This window comes from Vespula vulgaris, chromosome 15 (genome assembly GCF_905475345.1).
Source record: "Vespula vulgaris chromosome 15, iyVesVulg1.1, whole genome shotgun sequence".
Classification (NCBI taxonomy): Eukaryota; Metazoa; Arthropoda; class Insecta; order Hymenoptera; family Vespidae; genus Vespula; species Vespula vulgaris.
In genome coordinates this window covers 4552974-4578418 of record NC_066600.1, presented here as the reverse complement: position 1 = coordinate 4578418, position 25445 = coordinate 4552974, and the positions used below count along the sequence as shown (strand labels likewise).

Genomic DNA, 25445 nt, shown 5'->3' with positions numbered 1-25445 from the left:
GTTACTCTCTATAATTATAGCCAAGCTTACAACCTAATATTCGTAATACTGTCTTTCGCAAGAGTGATCTAACTATTAACGATAAAAGAACAATTTCAAGTTTTTTTCAAATCCTCGTTTTCTCTTTCCTTTTCTTTTCTTTTCTTTTTTTTTCTCTATCCGGAAAAGCATAGAGTTTTTTGCCATTTGTTGTTTTACATACGCAAATTACAAACTCGACTTATCGTTCTTTCGATCTTTTTACGATAGAGATCTTTGTTCTTTTCTATCGTGTACTTTCTATCGATATGCAATAAAACGTTGTACTTAATTAAGATTTATGCATTTGAGAAAGAAAGAAAGAAAGAAAGAGAGAGAGAGAGAGAGAGAGAGAGAGAGAGAGAGAGAGAGAGAGAGAGAGAGAGAGAGAGAGAGAGAAGCAGAGATAAATAGAAAAAGAAAGAGAAAGAGAAAGGATTTAAATTGCGTGTCTATCGGAGATTCACACGCCATGTGGAACTAATTTGTTTCGAGAAACTAACGATGTTTATCGATCTATGTAGAAATCTCTCTCTCTCTCTCTCTCTCTGTCTGTCTGTGTGTGTGTGTAAAATTATAAGAATATACCTTTATTCGAATATAATCTTATTTATAATTATTTTATGAATAATTTATTTTATTAGGTTTTTTGTTTTATAAATTAATTACTCATGAGATTTTATTTTGTTTCTATTGAAAAAAAAGAAATGTAATTATTATTAACGAGATTAGTATATATTTATATAACGAAATATAAATTTATAATATAATCTTATTTACATTGATAATATAATTTCGATATATAAATTGATATTTCTATCTTTTATTTATAATATATATATATATATATATATAATATATATATAGATTAATATAATATAATATATATAGATTAATCGATCTAACATTTATATCTAAATTTATTAGAAAATTTGTATCCATTAATATTTTGAACAAATTATTAAAAAAAGTAACGAGCAATTAAATAAATATTAACAATTGATATTAAAAATATACGAATCTAAAATAATATTTGAAATATTAAATTGCGATAATTTAACGAACATAGATATCTGATTGGAAATTCAAACGGAATAGAATTGGTTTTCGAAGCTCGATAGAAACACGAGTTATCGACATTTTCGTTCGTTCGTTATCTCCCTCCCATTCCCTCCCTTCTCTTTTTTTATCCGTCTCTCTCTCTCTCTCTCTCTCTCTCTCTCCCCCCCGTCTCTCTCTTTTTTTCTTTTTTTTTTAAAACTCAAGCTGCTCACATTCTTTTTCTTTCTTATTCTTCTCTCTTTCTCTCTCCCTCTCTCTCTCTTTCTCTATATCTGTCTCTGTCTCTCTTTTTGTCTCTCTCTCTCTCTCTTTCTCTTTCTCTCTCTATCAATGTTAGAACGTTGGCCTCATACTAACGTATTTTATAGAACGGAAACATGGTAAAGGCTCTAACGGTAGTAGCGAATATACATAGTGACTCGTGGGTGGTTGACTGGTTGAAAAATTCTATGTAAACGACACTTAACGAGTACGGGTAAGACTAACCACGATAGTATATAAATTTAACATATAACAGAGAATTCGCGTCATCTTTCTCTCTCTCTCTCTTTCTCATTTTCGTTCTCTTTCTTTGTGTTTGTCAAGATCCACAGTAGATTTACTCTTCTTACGAGCGTTCCTTTATGTTCATTCGCACGACAGTTATGAGCGTTATGAGGAGTGAAAACGATGCCAAGAAAATCGGCACTGCTTTCAAACGAGCGAACATTAATACCGTATTCTCTCTCTCTCTCTCTCTCTCTCTTTCTCTCTCTGTCTCTCTCTCTCTCTCTCTCTTTCTCTCTCTGTCTCTCTCTGTCACTTTCTATTTCTCAATCTTATGAATTTGAGGTTACTAAGTTTAAGTTGAATCACATTTGATTTATTGTTAGTTAGTAATATACGGTTTAGTGATAGAAAATGTCATTTATATTGTTGCAGATAATATTTCACTTATAACAAATATCATACCGACTCATATATCTTATATGTACATATATATATCCTATATATATCCTCTTCTCTCTCTCTCTCTCTCTCTCTTCGTATATAAGTGGAGGGTGGGGGTAGGTAGGTGTATGTGGAATGTACACACACACACACACACACACACACACACACACACACACACACACACACACACACACGTATGCACGTAGATATGGTATAGTCAAAAAAAGAAAGTTCTTCATATAGATATTTGTTTGACAGATAATACATTTTATTTCTAATAAATATCGATATAATATATTTGGCAAAAGTTAATGACGTATAAAACATAAAATAGTAAAGAAAAATTTGTCATTAGTAAATCGCGAAAATGATATTTATTAAAGACTTTTTGCTATGAAATATTTCATTTCTAACAAATATCATATATCTTGACGAAAGTTGATCGTTTGTAGTAAAGTCGAAAGAAAATAGAAGAAAAAAAGAAAGAAAAATAAATTTATCGTAGACTATTTTATCGCATAATATTTCATTTATAACGAATATCGTAAATCTTGAAAAAATTTCGATTGGTCATTTGTAATAAAGTCGAAAGGAAAAAGAAATTTATTGTCTATAGATACGACATTTTGTAATATTTTGTAATATTTACATATTTTATTTATACAAATTATTATTTATCAGAATAAAGGTAAATCGTTCGTAATTTAAAGTTAAATTCGAATTCATTGTTCATTCACATAATAGATGTTTATTCAAACAGCTACGAACACACACACATCCAAGTTTCTTTTATATTCTCTTACCCTTTAGAAAATAAAGTAGAAGCTATGTTAACACAGTTTCACGTTTTAATTATATATACAATTTATATATATATATATATAAAATTATTACATACTTTTTAACAAAGAAATACAAGAACAATTCATCTCATTTTTTATAAATTAGCTCGCATCATCTCAAATTCTTCCTTCGTAATTTATCCGTTTAAAAATCGAATAAAGGAACGAACAAAGAAGAGAAAGAAAAAGAATAAGATCGTTCTACGTCTAAGAAACGAATCTCCTCTTCTGTTTTATCAGAAGACTCCACTCCTGTTCAGCTTTTTTTTTTGCATATCCTCTTCACTCCTTTCTTCTTCCGTTTTGGCTACATAGTTTTTTGTGGTTGCTATATAGTACGTGACTCAAAATTAGCCTTTTTGAGACTAAATAATTCAGAGTAGTAGTACCTACACCACTTGTTTCCAACTCGTGTCCAATTTGCACGCTTGCACCTCAATTTTTTTTTCTTCTCTCTTTCTCTCTCTATTTCCTTATTTCTCTATTTCTCTCTCTCTCTCTCTCTCTCTCTCTCTCTCTATCTCGTTACATCAGCAGCCCTATCTCCGGACGCCTGCTTTAATAATTTTCCTACGAGGATGCAATCGTGGCTCATAAAACTAGAATAACACCCACCATCGCACCCGCCACCCCAAACTCCTATACTTATACCCTCGCTCACCATCACTACTACTATCAACCACCTTCTCTCATTCTCTTCCTTCACCTTTTGCTCTAACCATTTCTCTCGCTTGCTCGTTTCTCTACGATACAACACCACTTCAAACGACCCAAAACGATCTCGCTTCTCATTTCGTCGGATATGCAAACTTCTACGTTTTCTTCCTCTCTTCCTTCTCCTTTTCCTCTTTCTTCTTTTTCTTGCTCTTCTTTTTTTTTCTTATTCATCTTCATCTTCTTCCTTCCTAAGTTTTACCTTAGTTTAGCTGGCGCTTACATACCTTATGACTGTGTGTTAAATATTCTTCTTACTTTTATCCCCTCTCCAAGCGTTTGCACTTAGAATTATTATTGCAACTGCGTCAAATATACTCGAGTGCTCATGAATTTCTCTATACGTGGGGCATGATACGAGATTCTTTCTTATTTATTATGTTGACTTACGTGTTTTAATATATGTTTTATATATTATATTTAATGTGATATATTTAATATAATGTAATATATTTAATATATGTTTGTTATTCATTAATTTAAGGAAAAAGTTTTTCTTCTAATTTTCTTTTTCTTTTTCTTTTTCTTTTCTTTGTAAATTTATGATCGTTATTTTGGGTGGGATAATAAATTACTATTAATTGGGTCTAATTTTAATTTTGTTATCTTTTTTCTTTTTCTTTTTTTTTCGTTCTTTTTCTTTAGAATTTAGAAAAAGTTTGATATATATATATATATATATTCTAAATTTTATATTGCATAATTTTATAAAAGGTTATATTAGTTATTATAAATAAATATTGAATCGAGATAAATTGTTAAATATTTTTATAAATATGAGAATAACGGTGAATCATATTAAATATTATCAAAAGAATATTTTTGCATAAAAGTACAATGAAAAAGATTAAATTCACATACATTATTATAAATAAAATAATCGATCGAAATAAATTGTTAAATATTTGTATAAATAAGAGAAATATTTATAAAATACATTAAATATTATCGTAAAAGTCTTTTGCAAAAAATGTCATGAGAATTTCAAGAAAGAAATAGGAACATTAAATTGATTGACGAGTGATTAATGATTGATCTATGACGACAAGTATTATATTAAATTATATTAAACTTTACTATATAATAATTCCAATTTCACAGCTACCACCAAGCGTATAAGTTTAATATATTTATTATATATGTTTATCAGAGATACACGTTCATTAGGTATGAAATTATTTATAAACACGAGTAATGAACACGAGTAATGAACACGAGTATAATATCATTGTGAATTTAAGAGGCTTTACAACAAGTAACCAGAGTACTATCAGTGGGCAGAGTGCCATTTGTTGTATCTTAGCTGTATATATACTTATTTCCTCTCCTCTTCTCCCCTTTTAGGCACAACCACTTAGAGTGCCTTATTTGATCTCCGATCTTGTTGGGGTTGAAGTGAGGTGGGTGTGGGGAACTTTGTCCCTTATAATCTCCCTAAATTCATTCATCATGATGATTTTTTTTTTTTTTTAGTCTTGTTTCGTTTTGATATATTAGACACTGTCGATACTACATCATATTTTGACATTCAAATGGTTACACTGAAGTGGCTGTCATTTTCAAACTTTTTTCTTTTTTCTTTTTTCTCTTTTCTTTTTTTTTTTGTTGGGGTAAGGGAAAGAGGTAACGTACTTGACATTGCAATCTTTACGCTATAGATGAAGAGTTAGTTTCGTGGTTAAATTTTTATTGAATTATTTTTGGTCGTTGTGTTAATCTTTTTTTTCTTTCTTTCTTTTTTTTTTGTCTATGCATTAAAAATAATTGTAATATATTTATAATTATAAAATAAGATTAATGAAATTAATATAAATATAATTATTAATACATTTATAATTATTAATGGTTTTATTTTCTCTTTTGGAAGTAATATTGTTCATTGGAAATAAATTTGTTTATTGGAAACAATTACGTCTACACGTTTTTGCAAAAGTTTTTTTTTTATTCAATTTCATTAAAATAAACTTAGGTATTTTCTCAAGGTTATTTTTAATGTTACACTGTTTATAAGAAAGCGAGGGTCGTTCTGATATTCAATTTATATTACTTGTTGCGGATTATATAAGATAGATTTTTGTTTTGCAAAAGTTAGATGTAAAATTTCGTTAAAAAGTCGGCCATGTTGTTGATTTTTAAGATTGATGCGCTCGTAACAAAATTGGAATATTATTTTGAAAAATGATCTTTTAATTTATCTGAACAAAAAATAAAAAAAAGGTGAAACAAACACTTTCGCGTCTCGTAAAAAATATTTCGTAAAATTTCACTGGAATCGATTCGACCATTCCGTTCATTTTAAATATAAAATTGTTCATAATAAAATGCGGGTCAGTTCGAAATTCTGTGCGACTCTTTTCGCTGTTCATATATCATTTAATAATTTTTTTGTTTGTTTGTTAAGGATAATTGATCAAAATATCTAATGATAAATAAAAAGAAAATACATGGTGTTACATAACAAAAACCTAAAAATCATTCTGTTTTCGGTTTAATCGAAAGTCGGACATTTAATTTTGTATTCTTAAAATATTTGACCCCCTTTCTTAATATATATGTATATTTTCTTCTCTTTTTCCTCTATCACTTCTAACAAAGGAGATATTCAACTGGTCCGTTAATTTATAATCAACCTGCATCTATGGATACGCGTATATTTAGAAAGAGATTTGTGTCAAATTTTCAATAGAATAGATTTGTTCGTGGTTTTAAACGAAATTGAAAAAAAAAAGAAAGGAAGAGAGAAAAGAAAACGAGAAATCTTATTTCCATTTTAAATTACGAACGTAGCACATGCTTTTCGCTATAGTGATTGTATAAAACACTTACTTCAATTGTGTTTGAAAAATTGTTGGCCGTAAAGAAAAAGAAGTTCATTTCATATGATTAATATATATATATATATATATATATATATATATATATATATATATATTTAATACATATGCATATATATCTACCCAATGATAAAAAACATCATAGATAACGTAATATCTAATTAAAAAAAAATCATTTCAACATTCTTTTTAACAATCTCTTCGTTACAATACGCGTGAAGAAAATTGATCTAGATACGTGATCTATATCGGGATCGATGGATTACTATTCAAAGAATAATGGAAGAAGGATTAACAAGGATTCATGAAGAAAAATAGACTCGAGTGACTCTATTTTAATAGGAATTCTAACAGAAAACGTTTTTCATTCTCTACCTTTGTTTTTTGTAATCAGAAAAAGTAGAACAATTTAAACGAGATTTCCATCGGAATTTGTTTTTAATCTTAAGATAATATAATCGATAAGTAACGAATTATTTCTAACTAACTAGTATTTTAACTAGATTGGATCTTTCTTGTTATTTTTTTTTTTCTTTTGTTGCTTTTCTATTATATATACTGTTCTAAAGTGACATTTATTAAGGTATGCGTATTTTTAGGATTATAAGAAGTAAAGATTGGTTATATTTAAAGATGATCTTAACGAAAGAAGAAAGATTTCGATCGGGGGATTCGTTGGCGCGCGCAAACACACATACACACACACACACATACATACTCCGAAGCAATCAAATCTAATGCGCGATAAGTATGTTAAATCTCAGTAACAGAGTAACTTCATCTCGACTATTTCTTTGATAGAGGGAGAGAGAGAGAAAGATATATAGAAAGAGAAAGAGAGACAGAGACAGAGATGTACAGATAGAAGTAGAGAGAAGTTCCAAGGAAGGTTTTGATCTTCCAGAAAGTGGAGCGACTAAAATCGGATTTGATATATATCCTACGGGTTTGGGTAATTAAATTGGGGTCTTGATATATATATATATGTATATATATATGTATATATATATATATATATATATATATATATATATATATATATTCTCTCAAGTAATTAAATTTTCTGTTTAAGATAAAACGTGTCACATGTATACGTAATCGTTTAGAGCTCATTGAAATATAACTTTGTCATTTCCTGTTGCCCTCCCCCCACCCTCCGCGCGTTCTCCTTCCTCCTCTCCCCTCTCTCTTTTTCCTTTTCTTATTGAAGGAGAATGATTTTATATATTCGTAAGGAGCGTATGTACAGTGAGAACTTCGTAACTAAAATAAAGCTGTATTTTTTTTCTTCATTTTTTTGTCTCTCTGTCTGAATGTCTATCTACCTGTCTATCTGTCTTTCAATAACGTTGACGGTGACGATGATAATGATGATGTGATGATGATGATGATAATGATGGTGATGAGGATGATGATGATGATGCCGCGTGATTAAATTTGACATCATCTATGTTGCTTACTCGGCCAAACATTCTATTGTAGCGATGTGAAGTTATATTAAAACCTGGCACGAGCAGCTGTTCTGACTGATCTATCGTGGTAATTAAATCAGGAATAGAGTAACGAATTAGCGTGTAAAATTGGGGTCGACATTATTTTTTGTTCCGTTCGTTTCTTGTTCTTTTCTTTCTTTTTTTTTTTTTTTTAATTTTATTTTTTCTTTTCTCGTTTCTCAAATATACATACATAATAATATATACAATAATATGTAAGTAGATAGATCCGACGTGTTCAGAGTCGTTGATGTAACTGACAAACTTTTATTTGAAAGAAAGTAATGGTAAAAGAAGAAAATCTTATTTTTTTTTCTCTTCTTACTTTTCTTATTTCAATCGCAGAAAGATTTATTAAAGGTTTTATATATTTTGTGAAATTGCGTCGGGTATATCTTGTTGCTTTTGTAAAATGTCGGATAATATAACGAGTTCACGTTGAAAGATTTTTTTTCTGTCTATTTTCTTTTTTATTTCTTTCTTTTTTTTTTTTTTCCTTTCCATTCGGTCTTTTGTACCTTGTGGCGTACTCGGTTTGCTCGGATCGGTGAGCTTTTTCATCCTCCACCTCCTCCTCCACCTCTTCCTCCTCTTCGACCTGCTCTTACTCCTCTTACTCTTCCCACACTACTATCGTCTCTCTTCCGAGTTCGACCTCATCCTTTTCCTTCTCGCTTTTTGTCCTATACCCCTGTTCTCTAACGATCCCACACCTCTTGTAATAATTTTCACGTATAATTCTTTTTTTTTTTTTTTCAGCCGACGAAGCTGAACGTTTACAAGAACGACGCCGAGAGCTGGGACTACACAACGCCTTCGTTGGGTGAGTAAATTTTTTCCTTTTTTCCGTTGTTGTATTTCTTACTTTTCTTCCCCCCCTCCACCCTCTTTTTGTCATTATTATTAGTATTTATATTATTATTATTATTATTATTATTATTATTATTATTATTATTATTTATTATTATTATTATTATTATTATTATTATTATTATCATTATTATCATTATTACGTTTACTACCTTTTTATTGTCCACTTAATTTCAAAAAGATCACCCGTATTTATTCTATTTTTCTTTTTTCTTCCCCCTTCTTTCCCTCTTTTATCTTGTTTTTAGTTCGCATTTATTATTGTTACGCGTTCGATCGACACTTACGAATGCCATTTTGTGAGTTTCTTTTGTAAATCGATAGAAAAAAAAAGAAAAAGAAAATGGGGCACGCCTACTCTTCGCATAACGCGAAAAAGAGCGAGACTCTTGTTCTTTACTTTTTTATTTTTCCTTCTTCTTCTTCTTCTTCTTCTTCTGTTTTTTTGTCTTCTTTCCTTTTTTAATATTCATCTCGTCGGAGAGCGAGGATTCAGTCCCCCGACGAGCAGCGAGTATCTCGAATCCGGATTCGAATCGATCTCTCGAACAGGGCGGATACACTAGACGTAGGTGATACATGGCCGTTGCTTGTTGCTCGACTCGTGAAGGTAACCTCTTCTCTCGTTGACAGCGAGAGAGAGAGAGAGAGAGAGAGAGAGAGAGAGCTGGTTCTTGAAACACCGCTTTTTCTTCGTCCAAGGATACTCACCATGATTCTAGACAGGATAAAACAGTGCTGTCCAACTTTTAGATGACCATTGGATTCGATATTTAATTTTGAAAACAATTTTAACGTTGAGAACATTTATTCATAAATATAGAGTTCATACTAAGGAAAGATAATATTCAATAATTAAAAAAATATTATTTGTATTGAAACTTAATTCTTTTTAAGTATGAAAATTAATTTTATGAAATATTAAATATATTATATTAATATAATATAAATATATAATAATATGATATATTAATACGTAATAATACGTAATAATATATGTTAATATATTAATATGTTAATGTAATATTTTTTTAATGTTCAGAACTTTTCTAACGTTGAGAATATTTATTGATAAATGTAGGATTCATGCTGAGGAAAGATTATTTTTGTTCGCGTATGATTGGGCGCATAAACAATATTATTATCAATTATTATCAATAACTATCAAGAATATTAATTGTGTTAATTATGTAATTAAAAAAGAGATGCATTCTTAATTTAAAAATGAATTTCTTCGATTATTAAGTATATTAATATATATTATATATTATATTTTATATATCATATATTAATGCAATTATTAATATATATTATTATTCTTTTAATATTATATATTAATATTATATATATTAATATAATACATTAATATATATTAATACAAAATATATAAATATATATTAATTTTTGTTATAACAGTTTTATCGAAACGTTAAAACAACGGTGTCCAATTTTTACATGATCATTTAATTCGATATTTATTTAATTTGAAAAAAATTCATTGATAAATATACGTTTTATTCTAACGAGAGATAATGTCTATTTACATTTGGATGCATAATTATTATTAATAATTATTAATTATTGTAATAAAATATCCATCATAATTATTTTTTAATTATAAATATATATAACTAATTAAAAATGAGTTCATTGTCTAGAGCAAATTTGAAAATTACTTCTTTTTTTTTTTATTACACGTTCCTTCATACTAATTTCTATGTTATTTAATACAAAAGTAAATGTCCGAATAATAAAAGTTCAAATCGTACGAAACTAAATATATCTACTAAAATACATACTCCCGTTGGATTTGTTAAATTCAATATTTCTTTAACCTTTTAGTGACGTCATAAGAGCATTAATGGGCTCTTTGCGTTGCCGGACTGGTAGTTTGGTTTATACAAAAAGCATGTTTATACATGATCTAGTTTAGATTTGAATTAATTAATATAACCAACCAAATGTAAACCAAATGTCTTTTGAGTGGAATCATATTTCGAAACATATTAATGAAGATTTTTATATTAGTCAATGCATACATATATTTTTATTTTTCGTTGTTAAAATAAATAATTATACTCATTTTGAATTAACATTGAGCTTTTTATCAGCGGCCTAGCGGGTACTATAGAAATAATATTATACAGTATAATACGAAATAATATAATACATACAACATTTAAAAGATTGATATGTATATAATTTATTATATTAATATAATTAATCATAATTTAAATTATAATAATTTTATATTGTACATATAATTAAATTATTTTATAATTACAATATATATATATACAATATATATATATAGAAAAATGTATAATATAATTATATATAATATAATGTAATTATAACACATATACACACACATACACGCACACAGTGTCGCAATGAAAAGTGTCCACCAGGATTATTATAAAATTTAGTGATTTTTTCGAGAAACCTTGAGACAGGTTAATTTTGTTTTCAAATGGGACAGGTTCTTATTATATATTCATCCACTTTACTAACCACACAAGGGAAGGAGGACAACCCCCTTAAAAATTTTAATGGCAACAGGGATTAAGTGGCGTATCATTTCAAATATCTTTTAGTCCTCTTTACAATGGTGCTATTCTTTTCCTTTTTGTTAATTTTAATGTCAATAGTACTCGACAAAATTTAACTTAGTAAATTTACGATGTTTTAGGTAGAAAACGATTTTTATTTTATTAAACATTTCAAATATCTTCGTGTAATAATAAATTCTTTATTGAGTAGGACGTCGAACATAGTGCAATATATTCGATGTAATTCGTTGAATGTGCGAGCTGTTATATTGAATAAAAAAAATTATTGATTCACTCCTATTACCAAATCATTTGATCGGAGAGTACGTAACTTCATTTACTTGAGAGTTAGATTTATTTATTGATCGTATGAATCATTCAAAATGACCTAGATATGTTGGAAGGAGCATTTCTTTTTTTTTTTTTTTTTTTTTTTTTGAAACATGATCAAGTTTGTATATGCTATGCAGTTCCAATATGGCAGTTTTTAAATCAGCATTTTTTAAATTACATTTCTTTTTTATTTTTCTATAAGGATATTTAAAATTCAAAATATATGCAATTAAAACGCCTTTGATAGGAAAACTTTCCCGCATCTTATAATCGAAGAATGCTGTCAGATTATACCGAATGTACTGCAAGGTGTTCGATGCAATACCTACGAGCAAATACTTTATTACTACATGGAGATCGGCGATCCATATTTTGAATATTTAATAAGATAAAACTTGTTCTCAACTTGAAACTTTCAAATGAATTTTCTCGTGTATTATTAATTCAGAATTAAAATTAAAAAAAAAAAAAGAAAAAGAAAAAGAAGAAAGGAAAGTAGCACCATGATAAAGAGAGTTAATAGATCTTTCAAATAATATGCCACTTGAACCGACCTATAGCCATTATATAATTTTTCAAAAAGTTGCTTTAAGAGATTAGACAGAAGTACGTGAATTTAGGACCTGTAGTTTGAAAACAAAATTGACTTGTTTCCAAAATTTTCGAAAAAAAAAAAAATCAGATTTTATAATAATTCTGTTGTCAATAATTTTCTTTCGGACATTCTATATATATAATTAATCGAAAAAAGTTCTTTGTATAAATTCGAAAATTAATTTGTTGAATTGTGCGTATTTTTTCTTTCTTTTTTTTTTTATATCGATTTCTTTTATTTTTATTCGAATACGAAACTAAATATTTCTTTCTAATAAAAACTTTTTATTCGCGAACAACAAGGTATTTGATGAGAGTCAACGGTTGGACAGCACTGGACTGGAATGAACTCGGTTCCAACGTAGTATCTACATACATATATACATACATGGATATATATATATATATGTATGTACATATATGTGTGTGTGTATGTGTATATATGTATAAAGCAATCGATTTTGGATACAACGTCGACGTTTTTAGAGTTTGCTCGCGAACGGTCTTTTTGTTTTTCATTTTCTGTTCTTCCTCTCTCTTTTTTTTTTTTTTTAAATACCATCGAGTGATACTTATTTTTTCTTTCTATCTTTACTTTTTTTATTATTACTTTTTCTTTCTTTATTTTTCTTTTTCAATTCATTCTTTTCTATTTTTTTTAAATTTCTTCTTCATTTACTAGTTTATTTTGATATAATACAATTATCGACATCGTGAAAAATTTCTGATTTTCTTGGACATCGAAATATATAATATCTATATCGTGTTTAGATTTGTATAAATGGGTATGTACACATGTATATTATGTATCCTTCATATTCTCGAGTAACGTGTGTACCCATTCGAAAGTCATCTCGACTATGCAAATAACTATCTTTGCGATATTCTCTCTCTCTAGTTGTGTGTGTGTATGTATGTATGTATGTATGTATGTATATTAATACGTATAAAGACGACACGAATCACAATTGTTGATAACTCGAATCAATACAATGGATATATATATATATATATATGTATGTATGTATATATATATATATATATATATATATATATATGCATAATATACACACACACACACACACACACACACACATATACGGGTATATAATCAAGAAAGCAAACGGAAGTTCTTCCTAAATGATAAGGTACGCTTATGGAATCATATAAGGGGGATTGAAATTCATCGCTCGAAATCGAATCGACCTGAATTCGTTTCGTTCCTTTTATCGCAATCAGACCGATCAAATGCGATATGTGTCGTACCACGATGACTTTTTCGCGTTTTATGATAACGTCGAAGTGAAAATGATTAAAAATAAAAAATTGAAAAAAGAAAATTAATTAAAAAAGAGAAAAAATATGACGAAAGAACGTCCATCAAGCTTGATAAAAATATATATATATATATATATATATATATATAACTATATGTATAAAGGTATTTTTTTATTTATTTAATAATTTCTTTATTGTTTCTTTCTCTTTTTTTTTGTTTGTTTGTTTGTTTGTTTGCTTCTTCGTTCGTTTGAATACTTCGAATGAAAGATAATAATAGTTATTTTATTTAAATGGATATGGAGCAAAATATTTTTTCTTTTTTTCTTTTTTTATTGAATCATCTTGAATATATTGCAACTCGAACGAGTTCATTCTGATCATCATCATCATCATCATCATCATCATCATTATCATCTCGATTGTGATTATTTCATTTCATCGAAAAACACACATCGCCATGAGATTTACTTAATACGATAGGATCGCAATATATCTAATCCTTTATTAGTTTTCAATCCTTCGAAGTTGTCAAGGTCATTTGCTTTAGTTATTCAACTTAGAAACTTAGAAACTTCTTTCGAGATAGATTCAATAAACATTTCGAAATTTATCTTCCTCGTCTGTTTGCTATCAAACAAAATAAAAGATCGAGTTATATCATTTCGTTGGAATAAAACGTGAATTGTCCTTGGAAACTTCGATAAAAGAAAAAAAAAATACAAAAAAGCGAAGAGAAACAAAAAAAGAAAAAAAGAAAAGGAAATCATTAAGAAAAGATATCTATTACATTGAGATAAGAAAATGAGATAATAATGATCAGGATGACTTTTTTTTCTGTATTATAAAAATACGAATCTCCGAGGTTGTCTGATACGTTCGGAAAAATACGGCTTCTTCGTCGATCGATCTCACTGGTTGGAAATATTTGTTACACATCGACGTAATCCTTCGCGTATAAATCTTGATGAGAGACGAGAAACTATGAGAGATAAAAAGAAGACTAAGGGGGTGAGATAGAAGGTGCGTGGGATGGGAAGATAGCAAATGCAAAAGCAAAAGAAATAGGAAAAAAAAAAGATCCTCTTTCGATATTTCTCTTTGAATATCATTATGACTACCTTTCGTAGACATCTCGTTCTTTATTTTATGAGAAAGTATTACATACACAGAAATGTTTCCTTCGCTCATTCGTACAAGTATTTTACCAATGAAATTTTATTTTTATGAAAATTATTTCTCGATATTAAAATCTATAGAATATATTAAACCTAATGTATCTAGTCGATCGAAACATTCTGTTCTTATTACGATTCGAATATTATTTATAAATAAGAATTATTTATTTTTTTCTATTTTTCTTTTTTCGTTCTTTTCTTTCTTAAATTATTTAAAAATAAAAAAAGATAGAAATATGTATTAGAATAAGTGGTATCGAAGTATATTAAAATTAATATATTAAATCTATGGAAAAATTTCGTCGCGTTAATGCAAAATTCTTTTGAAAAGAAAAATTTCTATTTCTCTTTTCTTTTCTTGTTTTTCTTTTCTTTTTAAATCATTTTCAAATAAAAAGAAAAGTAAAATGGATATAGTATGTATTAGAATATTTTTGAATATATATTAGATCTAAAATATTAGATTTCATGGAAAGTTCAATCTTTCAATAATCTATAATTATTCTGAAATACATTCTTTAATTATTATTATTATCATTATCATTATTATTATTATTTTGCAATAAAAATTTATAGTACCATGGCAGATACGTACACACATAACAAATACATACAACAATGTACATAGGATATATTAGAATATATTATATCTAAAAAATTAAGTTTATTAAAAATTGTTTTTTAATATGATAACAAATTGTTTGATATAAAACATACAAAATGTATTAAAATATTTCAGATCTAACACACAAAGTGTCCCAATTAAATTTTCACAATTATTTCAATTATTTCCCAAGCTATAGTACGATTTAAAAAATGTTTCAGATAAAACTTGTCCTTGTTCGATGGTGATGATGATAAAAATGGAGGAAAGAGGATCTTATGGTGGTCATAAATCTTCTTTAGGTGGACATGCTTCTGAGATTCCAAGGTGACCTTAATTTTTTTATACGAAACTTGATACTACCTTTTGAAAGACCACAAAGTATCATGCTCAATAAATTCCTCTAGGAATTGGACGGTACATGGCTACCTGAATAAAAACATAGTTCCTTGGGGGCAAGAAAAAAAAACGAGTCACCTTGAAATCTCGGAATCACGTTCATCTGGAGCAAAATTTGTGACCACCATAAAATTCTTTTTTCTTTTTTTTTCACTACTCCACCATCGCCCAAATTCACACGAAAAAGGATGTTCTATTTTGAAATGTGTTTTTTTCTTTTTCTTTTTGAAATCTTATATAATTTGAGAAATAATTATGTGAGACATATCAAATGGTTCAATAGTTGTTATATCCCAACACCCACACACCAATATATACATAATATACATATACATACATACATACATATATATACATATATATACACATATATACATACATACATACACACATACATCCTCATATATATATATATATATATATATATATATATATATATATAGTGTGTTTGTGTGCATATATGTGTCTATATATATACTTGAAAAATGCTATCTATCGTGGTACGACTACTCGAAATAGATCATAGATACGTTCGATCGACTTTCTGTCCAGTGTTCTTCCTCTCACTGGGGAGATATCGTTCATATAAGAACGATGCTTATATACTACTCGTCGTCCGAATTTCGGATAGTAATGGAGGATCCCTTCCATCCACTTTTCCCGACATTATTCCCAGTCGCACTTTGTCCACGGAACAAAGCCGAAAAAAAAAGTGAGAGAAAGCATGAACGTGAGAGAGAAAGAGAACGGCCGGGTACATATACCTGCACACATTTCACTCTATAAAAATTGTCTTCGAAGATGACGATGATGACGATGACGATGACGACACGTTAGTGCACGTAAAATAAGAGAAAAGAACAAGGAAAAAAGAGAAGGAGACAGAAATAGAAAGAGAGATTTTTCATTACACTTGAAGAGTTAGCACGACTACAAAGATAAAGAGAGAGAGAAAGAGAAAGAGAGAAAGAGAGAGAGAGCTAGAGCTAGAGAGACAGATAATGATCTATTTAAATAATAAATTTAAAAAATGATGTATTTGAGATATAATCGTAAAGATAATTTGTTTATGAGTTTAATAATTCTTTTTATTATTATTATTATTATTATTATTGTTATTATTATTATTATTATCATTATTAATTGACTTTTCTTAAAACGAAAAAAAATTTCAATTCGTTTCGATTTGAATTTAAGAGATTTATTTTAGTTCGAAATAAAATCGTGAACATATGAATGAATTAATCGTCAAGTGAAATACATCTATCTTTTTTAATTAATTAATTAATTAATTAATTAATAGAAGTAAGATACAAATGTGTATGCGTAGGTGTGATTAATTTATTCTTATTTCTTTATAAAGAGGATAAGGGTAATCATCGCTATGAATCAATTCGTCCTTTCCGGTTAACTTATTAATACTGTCTTATTGTTAATATAAGTAACTCTCTTATAAAACGCCTACAGTCCGAAAATTACGTATGCTGTCATATAAGACATTATTATTAAAACAAAACAAAAAAAAAGAAAAAAGAATACAAAAAAGTCTATTTTGATGTAACACGTAAAAGTACGACGGTGAATATTATTACTTATTCACAAAATTTCATTTTGCTTTTAGTAGGAGAAGGAATTTTTAATTTGCATCATTTTATTTTTATGAAGTAAAAATCGAGTGACATTTTTCATCGCTACCCCCCTCCTCCCTCCCCCGTTCATATTAAATCAAAAATATGTAACAATAAAAAAAGAAATTTATTTAGAAAAAATTCAGAAAAAAGAATTCTATCCACTAAATCGCCTAATGTTTTGACATTTCCATATACAAAATCTCTGTCACTCTTTCCGTTTCCCTCTTTTTTCATTTATTATATATCTTTTTCAAGTTTAAATCACACTTTACGAAATCTAAACGTTCCCATTGAATTTCTCAACGATCTAATCACAATATGATTATTACAATTCTGAATTAAAGAACAACGCAATGTAAAATAAAAAAGAAAAAAAGGAAAAGGAAAAGTAAAAGAAAAAGAAAAAGAAGACAAAGGCCAACGTTCTAATAAAAAGGAAATAATAAAATACACCTCTGCTTTGTAATAAAATGGCGTAAAGAGAGAGAAACAGATTGAGAGAGAGAGAGTGTGTCAAGATAGAAGGTTGTACTTCTTGAAGTTGTCTTTCGCTAAGACCAATGAACCCATAAATCAGTAGAAAAAACAACGTTCAGTGAGTAGGAAGCTAGTGTTGACTCGTTTATCCTTCGGCTTTCTCGGCTTCCTCAGTGAACCGAATATTCCCTGCGCCTATGTCCGTTGAACAGACGTCCAGTCATAACAACATACGTTACGTACTCCATTACGCACGAACGTACCGCTGTCGTCGAAGTAACGGACTTGAACTCGAGCCAATCTTCCAGGGTTATTGTTATAGACCACGGACTTTAAATTGATATGACGGATCGATTCGTATCTCTTTTGATGTACTTGTCAGCTATTATTAATCATAGGATATACGTGTATCTTACGAAATGTTAGAATCCTTTCAATATTATCCTTCAACAAGTAGTGTATGTTATATGAATTAATTTTATTTATTTGTTTATATAATTATTAATATGTATAATTGTTAAGTAAATTATATGTATTATAGATTTCTTTTTTTTCTTTAATGTTATATTATATATTATATTTATAATAATTGGTATATGATTATTAATTATTATAGATATAATTATTTTATATAAAATATAATAATACAATGTATTTTTATATATATAATTTATATATATAATTATTAATTATTATATATAATATTTATTGATATATTTATTAATAATTACTAATAATTCTTGATTACTATTTATTGTTAGAACATATAGTACGTGCCATTTTATCTTCATAAATAATATATTTCTTATCAAGATCGAAATCGTTAACTTTGACCGATTGTTTGAATTAGATTTTTTGTTTTTTTGTTTCCTTTTTTTATATTATATCAGTTATCAGAAAATTTGTAACAAATTTAAAAAGGAAATATTATATGTGCAATAGTAGATCAATCAAACGTCATGATCAAAATTCCTATCAATAATTTCAATATTTACTTTTGAAAAAAATTCGTATGAAATATAGAAAGATGATGTGAAATATTTAAAGCAGTATTTACGACTTTGACCGCAGTACTATTATTGTTATAAACAACGAATTTTATAATCGGTATAATGGATCGATTCCTATTCCGTTATGTACTCATCAATTCTCGTTACTATTCATAGAATTTCTGTATTTTGCCAGAGGACATGATCGTTTTAATTAACCAGTTGATTACCTAGTGAATAATGACTTTCATTTATCATATTCTATCGAAGCTGAAATAAATTCAAAGAAGGTAATTTTAAATGAGTAAATAAGATTTATCATATATTTATCAAAGCAATAATTTCGATGAAATTTCTGTTGCGTCAAAGTGAATTTTTGCTTAAAAAATTTTTTTTTGATCGTATGTATATATTGAGGGAGAGAGAGGGACAATGATGTATAGATAATTTTAATTGAGTAAATAAGCTTTATCATATATTTATCAAAGTAATAATTTTCATAAAATTCCAATCATTTCAAAGTGAATTTATATAAATGCATATATTTTATATATAATATATATATATACATTATATATAAATTATTATATATATTATATTATAATATTATATATATATAATATTATATATATATTTTTGTATATGTATGTGCATACATATTAGAAGTGAGGGGAATGGACATAATTAAATTTTCATTATATATAATAATAAATAATTGCGTGTAGAAGTATAATTAAATGAAACTATAATCTTATCAGGAAATATATTTCAATACGAAAATAGCATAAAATTGTAGCAATATATTGCTGCAACCGAATTAATTAATTCCATTTTTTTTATGCTCTTTATAATATAAGTGTAATACTTTAGCACGAAGTTGAATTTTATTAAAATATTACGCTGATAAATTTTTAAATCGTGAAATAGACCGGTTTACTGATCATTAATATTCGAAATAATTATTTACGTGCATATCGTAACTGCACTAAAATGAAAGTTTTCTTTATCCAACAATTTCTATTTTTCTCTTTATTACATTTATAACAGTAACGAAGGTTTTCAGTAATAAAAATAATAGAAAATTTTTTGCAATTGTTTAATAGCACATTATTATTATCTTCACGATGTTATCTTATAATAATTGATTCAAAAAAATTTTATTAGCATTGGTCACGAGTTATCACGGATAATAAAACGTCTTTACATTACGCACAAATTTCTTGAAAATTTAAAATCTTGAAAATTTTTCTAGAATCGATATCTTATCAATTTCATTAACTTGTGCGATTAATAAAATAATATATAATATAATCGGTGCCATTTTGAAATGAATCCGATGATTAATCATTATTATTAATCATTATTATAATAAATCTTTTCTCCTCAATTAATTTGTCTTGATTACTCTACTCGCGTTTCTAGAAAATTATGAAATAATAATTAATAGTCGACTAATTTACATTTCTCCGTTATTCGAATTATGTAAAAATACATTATTTTCAATGGACTATTCGATTTATATTAATTAACATATATATGAAAAAAAAATTGTACTACCGTTAGTTTTTGATGATAGATAGTCATTGGCGATTACAGTCAACCTGCTAAGTAAAACAAAAGATTTAATTATTAATGAAACAAAGTCATAACAGATTCGTTTATATTGCGTTTAAAGATTAAGGCCAAGTGGGTTCAGTGGCCACAATTGAGAGAAAGGGACACACAAACGTTGTGTGTGTCTCCACCACGAATAGTCTGTGTTATTGGTGGACAACCGTTGTCAAATGGTTAATTAATTTCGCTCTGGGGTCTACCGAGGAATGGGAGGGAAATGGAGGGGGTGGAGGGGGTGGAGTGGGAGGAGTGGGAGGTGAGTAGGTGGGTAGTTACAAGAAGAGAATAGGAGAATAGGTGGATAGGAAGGAACATGGCGACATAGTTTGATGATTCGACGTAGATGTAGATGACTCTGTTGGAATAAACGTGGATATGGGCCGTAACGATGTTGATACGCAACAGTACTAGTGACTTTCGTCTCTTCGGATCGAATTTGGATCCTCTAACTAAGAAGAGACTAGACTAGAAGATCATTCTTCTTCTTCTTCTTCTTCTTCTTCTTCTTCTTCTTCTTCTGCTTCTTCTTCTTCATCTTCATCTTCTTTTTCTTCTTTTTCTTCTTCTTCTTTCTCATCCTCTTCCTCTTTCTCTTCTTCTTCATCTTCTTCACGCGACATTTCCTACAAGCTGCTCAGTCAGTCACTGTCCTCTTGCTACGCTAGAAAACTTTTCGCTTGCTCTACTTCAATTCCTTCAATCGTCTTTGTATATATTAAATAATTTGATGGAATTTTATTTGGACAGGAAAGAATAGATCGAAGAAGAGAAATAATAATTTCTTCTTCTTTTTTTTTGTTTTTTTTTTGTTTGTTTTTGCAACAGCAGCAGCTCTAATAGATCTTTATTTTTGTTTCGTTCTTGTAACGTGATGTTTGTTTTATTCCAGGTAACAATAGTAACAGAAACATTTCTAACGCGTTTGATCGAGAGTTAAATATTATTATTTAATGAATAACAAAAATGTGTAATTGGTATACGCATAAATCAAAAATTTGATATTCCGTTTAATACGAATAACGAAAAGAAAGTAAAAATAGGTTTCAAAGATTTTTATTAATATAAAATAATTTTCTGATTTTATAATATTTTAATTTAAAATGATAAAAGAAATGTAATGCAATAATATTATTAAAAATTACAACAAAAAAGAAAGAAATATTCAAAAAAAAAATGTTTAAGATTATCAATCTTTTTCTACTGTCGAATAAAAATGTCTTAATTTTATATATTCTATTAAAACCGTATTGTGGAAAAGCGAGTTATTTGTATTTGAATATGAAAAATTAATATTTCTATTGAAAATAATAATGAAAAAATAAAATAATACACAGTAATGATGCCAGACATTAAAAAAAGTATATAATAATAATAATAATAATAATAATAATAATAATAATCATAATAATAATAATAATAATAAAATTTTAAGTTTACTAACAATCATCTCTACTATCGTATAAAAATATCTTTTGTTTAAATATCTTCTTATTATATATTCTATTCTATCAAAATCATTTTATAGGAAAGTGAGTTCCCTGTATTCAAATGTGAAAAACTAATAAACAAATAATAATAAGAAAATAATATAATATATAATAATGACGTTAGACATTGAAAAACAAGTAGAAAGAAATAATAATAATAATGATGATGATGATGATGATGATGATGATGATGATGATGATGATGATGATGATGATGATGATAATAAATTCTCAAGATCATTAATATTTTTCATCTTTACTGTTTTATAAAAATGTCTTCCAATTTTATATTTCAATTTTATATGTTTCGTTATATGTTTCATTAAAATCTTATCGTAGGAAAGTGAGCTACTCGTACTCGAATGTGAAAAAGTAATTAAAAAATAATAATGAGAAAATAAAACAATATATATGCAAGATGCAAGAGATTAAAAAAAAAATTATAATAATAATAATAATCACAAAGAATTTTTTAATCTACTAATACTCATCTTTATTATTTTATAAAAGTATCTTCTAATTTTATACACTCTGTCAAAACCGTATTGTAGGAGAGCGAATGTCAAAACGAGTCGAGAAGTAAAAATATCAGAGTCTTAAAGTTTCAAGGATATTTTCTTTTTCTTTTCTGTTTTTTTTTTTTTTTTTACGTAAAGGAATTATAAAAAGTAAGAAAGAGATTCATCGATTTGTTCGTTGCATTTTTAAAGATATATGTCAATTTCATTTCAAAGAACTAGTACAAATGAAGTAGAGTAAAAGGAGACTACACTTTCCTAGAAGAATAAAGAAAATTGTTGAAGGAAAATGGTAGGATAGGTCAAGTTAAATTCTTTACGTGTAAAGTACCAAAGGAATGTCTGTAACGAGATCTTTGCGTGTTTTGAATTTTCTCACTTTTTTACTTTTTCTTTTTCTCCTCTCTCTCTCTCTCTCTCTCTCTCTCTCTCTCTCTCTCTCTCTCTCTCTCTCTCTCTCTCTCTCTCTCTCTCTCTCACTCTCACTCTTTTTACACGATGATCTTCGGAATTCATGTTATTAGAAGATGGAGAAGAAGGACGAAAGTTTTCTACGAGTTGTTTGAAAACTTTCAAATCTAGCCGAACGGTATAATGGGATTTTATCCCGTCGTGTACGTTCGTTCTATCCTAGTTGTAAGTCACTTACAGAGCGTATCAGAATAAAATTCTTGTACAAGCAATGAATTTACTGCTATCGTAAAAATAACTCTAAGATGTGTTAGTTTATGGTATTAGCTCCTTAACGCTTTAAGGTTGATTTCAGACTGTACACTATGATTAACTATTTCTTATGTTTCTTCTTCTTTTTATTATTTTTTCCTTTCTTCCTTTTTTTTTCTTTTTTTATTTTTATTATTATTATTATTATTATTTTTTTTTTTTTTTTTAGAAACTTTTAACATATCAGCACGTGTATTTACTAAAAGTCATAGAAAAAATTTCATTATCATAACTTTTCTTACACGAACAAAAAATAAGGGAAAATTTATGTACAATTTTAATATTATTTCTCTAACTTTTTTATACTTTTCATTTCTTTTTTGCTCTTTTAAAGAATTTTCCGGAAAAATGTATGTTAGAAAAAAAATTTCTTTACCGCAATTTTTTCTTTCTAAATTTAATGAAAAACTAAATTGTTACTTATATATTATATCGATTATATGAAATAATTGATATTTTATAATTTTATAATTATCTATAATCTTTAAACTGAAGATTAAAAATCATTGCATTTGTTCGAAAACGTGCATTTTAATTTTTATTTAATTAGAGATTTCTTTTTTCCTCTTCTTTGACGAGAATAATTATTTTCTTTTATAATATTCACTTTGGGAATATTTATTATTAGTATGTATATATTTATATATGTTCGCTATAAACGTTGTCATGAAACACCGGAATATCTTTTGTTATGGTGGTCGTACAGTCAGTAATGCAGGGTAATCTTGAAGGGCTAAAGTCACTTTATATTACGATAACATACTTCAAGCTTACTCCTCTTCCCGAACGAAGATAAATCTGCCGACGGAATTCGGAATGCGAACGTTAAGGCTTAGCGCTTAAGCTTCGTGATAATCCTCTTTCTATGACGACGAAAGGATAATTGATGCGTATTTGGATTAAAATGAGAATTGGAGAAGTTGTCTCAACGAACATGTAAATATCGGATTCTTTCGCGTATTTCGTCAAATGAGAAATCTTTCGGTTTTACGATCATGAACAATGACAAATTTTATTCTACATACGGTTAATTTATATTTGATTTAGCTGAGAAGTAATAACAGAATTTTCACTCGACATATTGTATCTAAATATTAAAGTGATTTAATTTAAATTATCAGTTTGAGTTGAATAACTCTAATAAAAATAATATGATATAATAGTATAATATTATAATGAATAATAATAATAATAAATATAATATAAATAATGTAATAATATGAAATAATAATAATATATAATAATAATAATAATAATAATAATAATAATAATAATAATAAATAAGATATTAAAGTCTATAGAATTTCCATAAAATAAATTGATATAAAAAAGAATTTCTGAATGAATGGCATTAGAACTAGAGATCAAACAGACTACAAATATTTCTATCAAAATCCAATAAAAAGAAAAAGAAAACAAAAAAAAAAAAGATAAAAATTAAGAACTCAATTACGAGAAATGTTAATTCGAAAAGGAAGAATAAAAGATATAATAAACGAGTCTCTCCCGAAACGAATAAATTATATTTTTTATACGTCGAGGATTTTCAATTCTTGTGATGTTGAAAGCGTATAGAAATAAGAAAAGGACGTATAAAGAAAGACTTACCGTTACTGGGGTTTACCGAGGGGTATATATTCACCCCGTTTATAAAGTAGACCTAAGAACCGTAGCTGCCGTTTCTAACAGTTACGGACTGACGCCAATCACAGTGAGACAGGAATAGAAATGCCAGGGGTGGGAATAGGAAAAAGGAAAACTTTCGAAGTCTTACTTTAGCCGTAAGAATATCATGGCAAATGCGGCCCAGTTGAAATATTTTCGACGAGTCAAAACATGGACGGTCGTTGATACTCTTCTCTCTCTCTCTCTCTATCTCTATCTCTAGCAGACATATTCTATAAAAATTGAATTTTACGAGATAACACACAAATATATACGTATATATATGTGTGTATGTATATATATATATATATTATATATTATATATATGTATGTACGTGTATATATGTAAGTATTTGAAATGTAATTTCACGAAAGGATGTAAGAGCCCTTTTGACAAATTTCAAGGCTCAAATTTCTCGTGAATACTTATTTTTTTTCTCTATATATCTCTCTTTATTTCTCTTTCTTTTCTTTTCTTTTTTTTTTCTTTTCTAATTGAGGAATGCCATCATCGTAATTTTTGGATTATATGGACGAAAAAGAAGGAAAGTGGTAAGAGTGGGAGGGATGATGTTTGTTCTATAAATGGCGACTTTCGAGGAAAATCAAGAAAATTGTAGCACAACGTTCTCGTTGT

The 25445-nt window shown here is 27.7% G+C and overlaps 1 protein-coding gene across 5 annotated transcripts in view; it reads left to right on the top strand.

Moving 5' to 3' along the window:
* LOC127069410 (heterogeneous nuclear ribonucleoprotein L) overlaps window positions 1-25445 on the top strand; it is a 111917-nt gene that overhangs the window by 43838 nt on the left and 42634 nt on the right. For all 5 annotated transcript variants that reach the window (XM_051006407.1, XM_051006408.1, XM_051006406.1 and 2 more), the window contains one exon: window positions 8656-8719. In XM_051006407.1, coding sequence (XP_050862364.1) covers window positions 8656-8719 — 64 coding nt within the window. The remainder of the gene's footprint in view (window positions 1-8655; window positions 8720-25445) is intronic.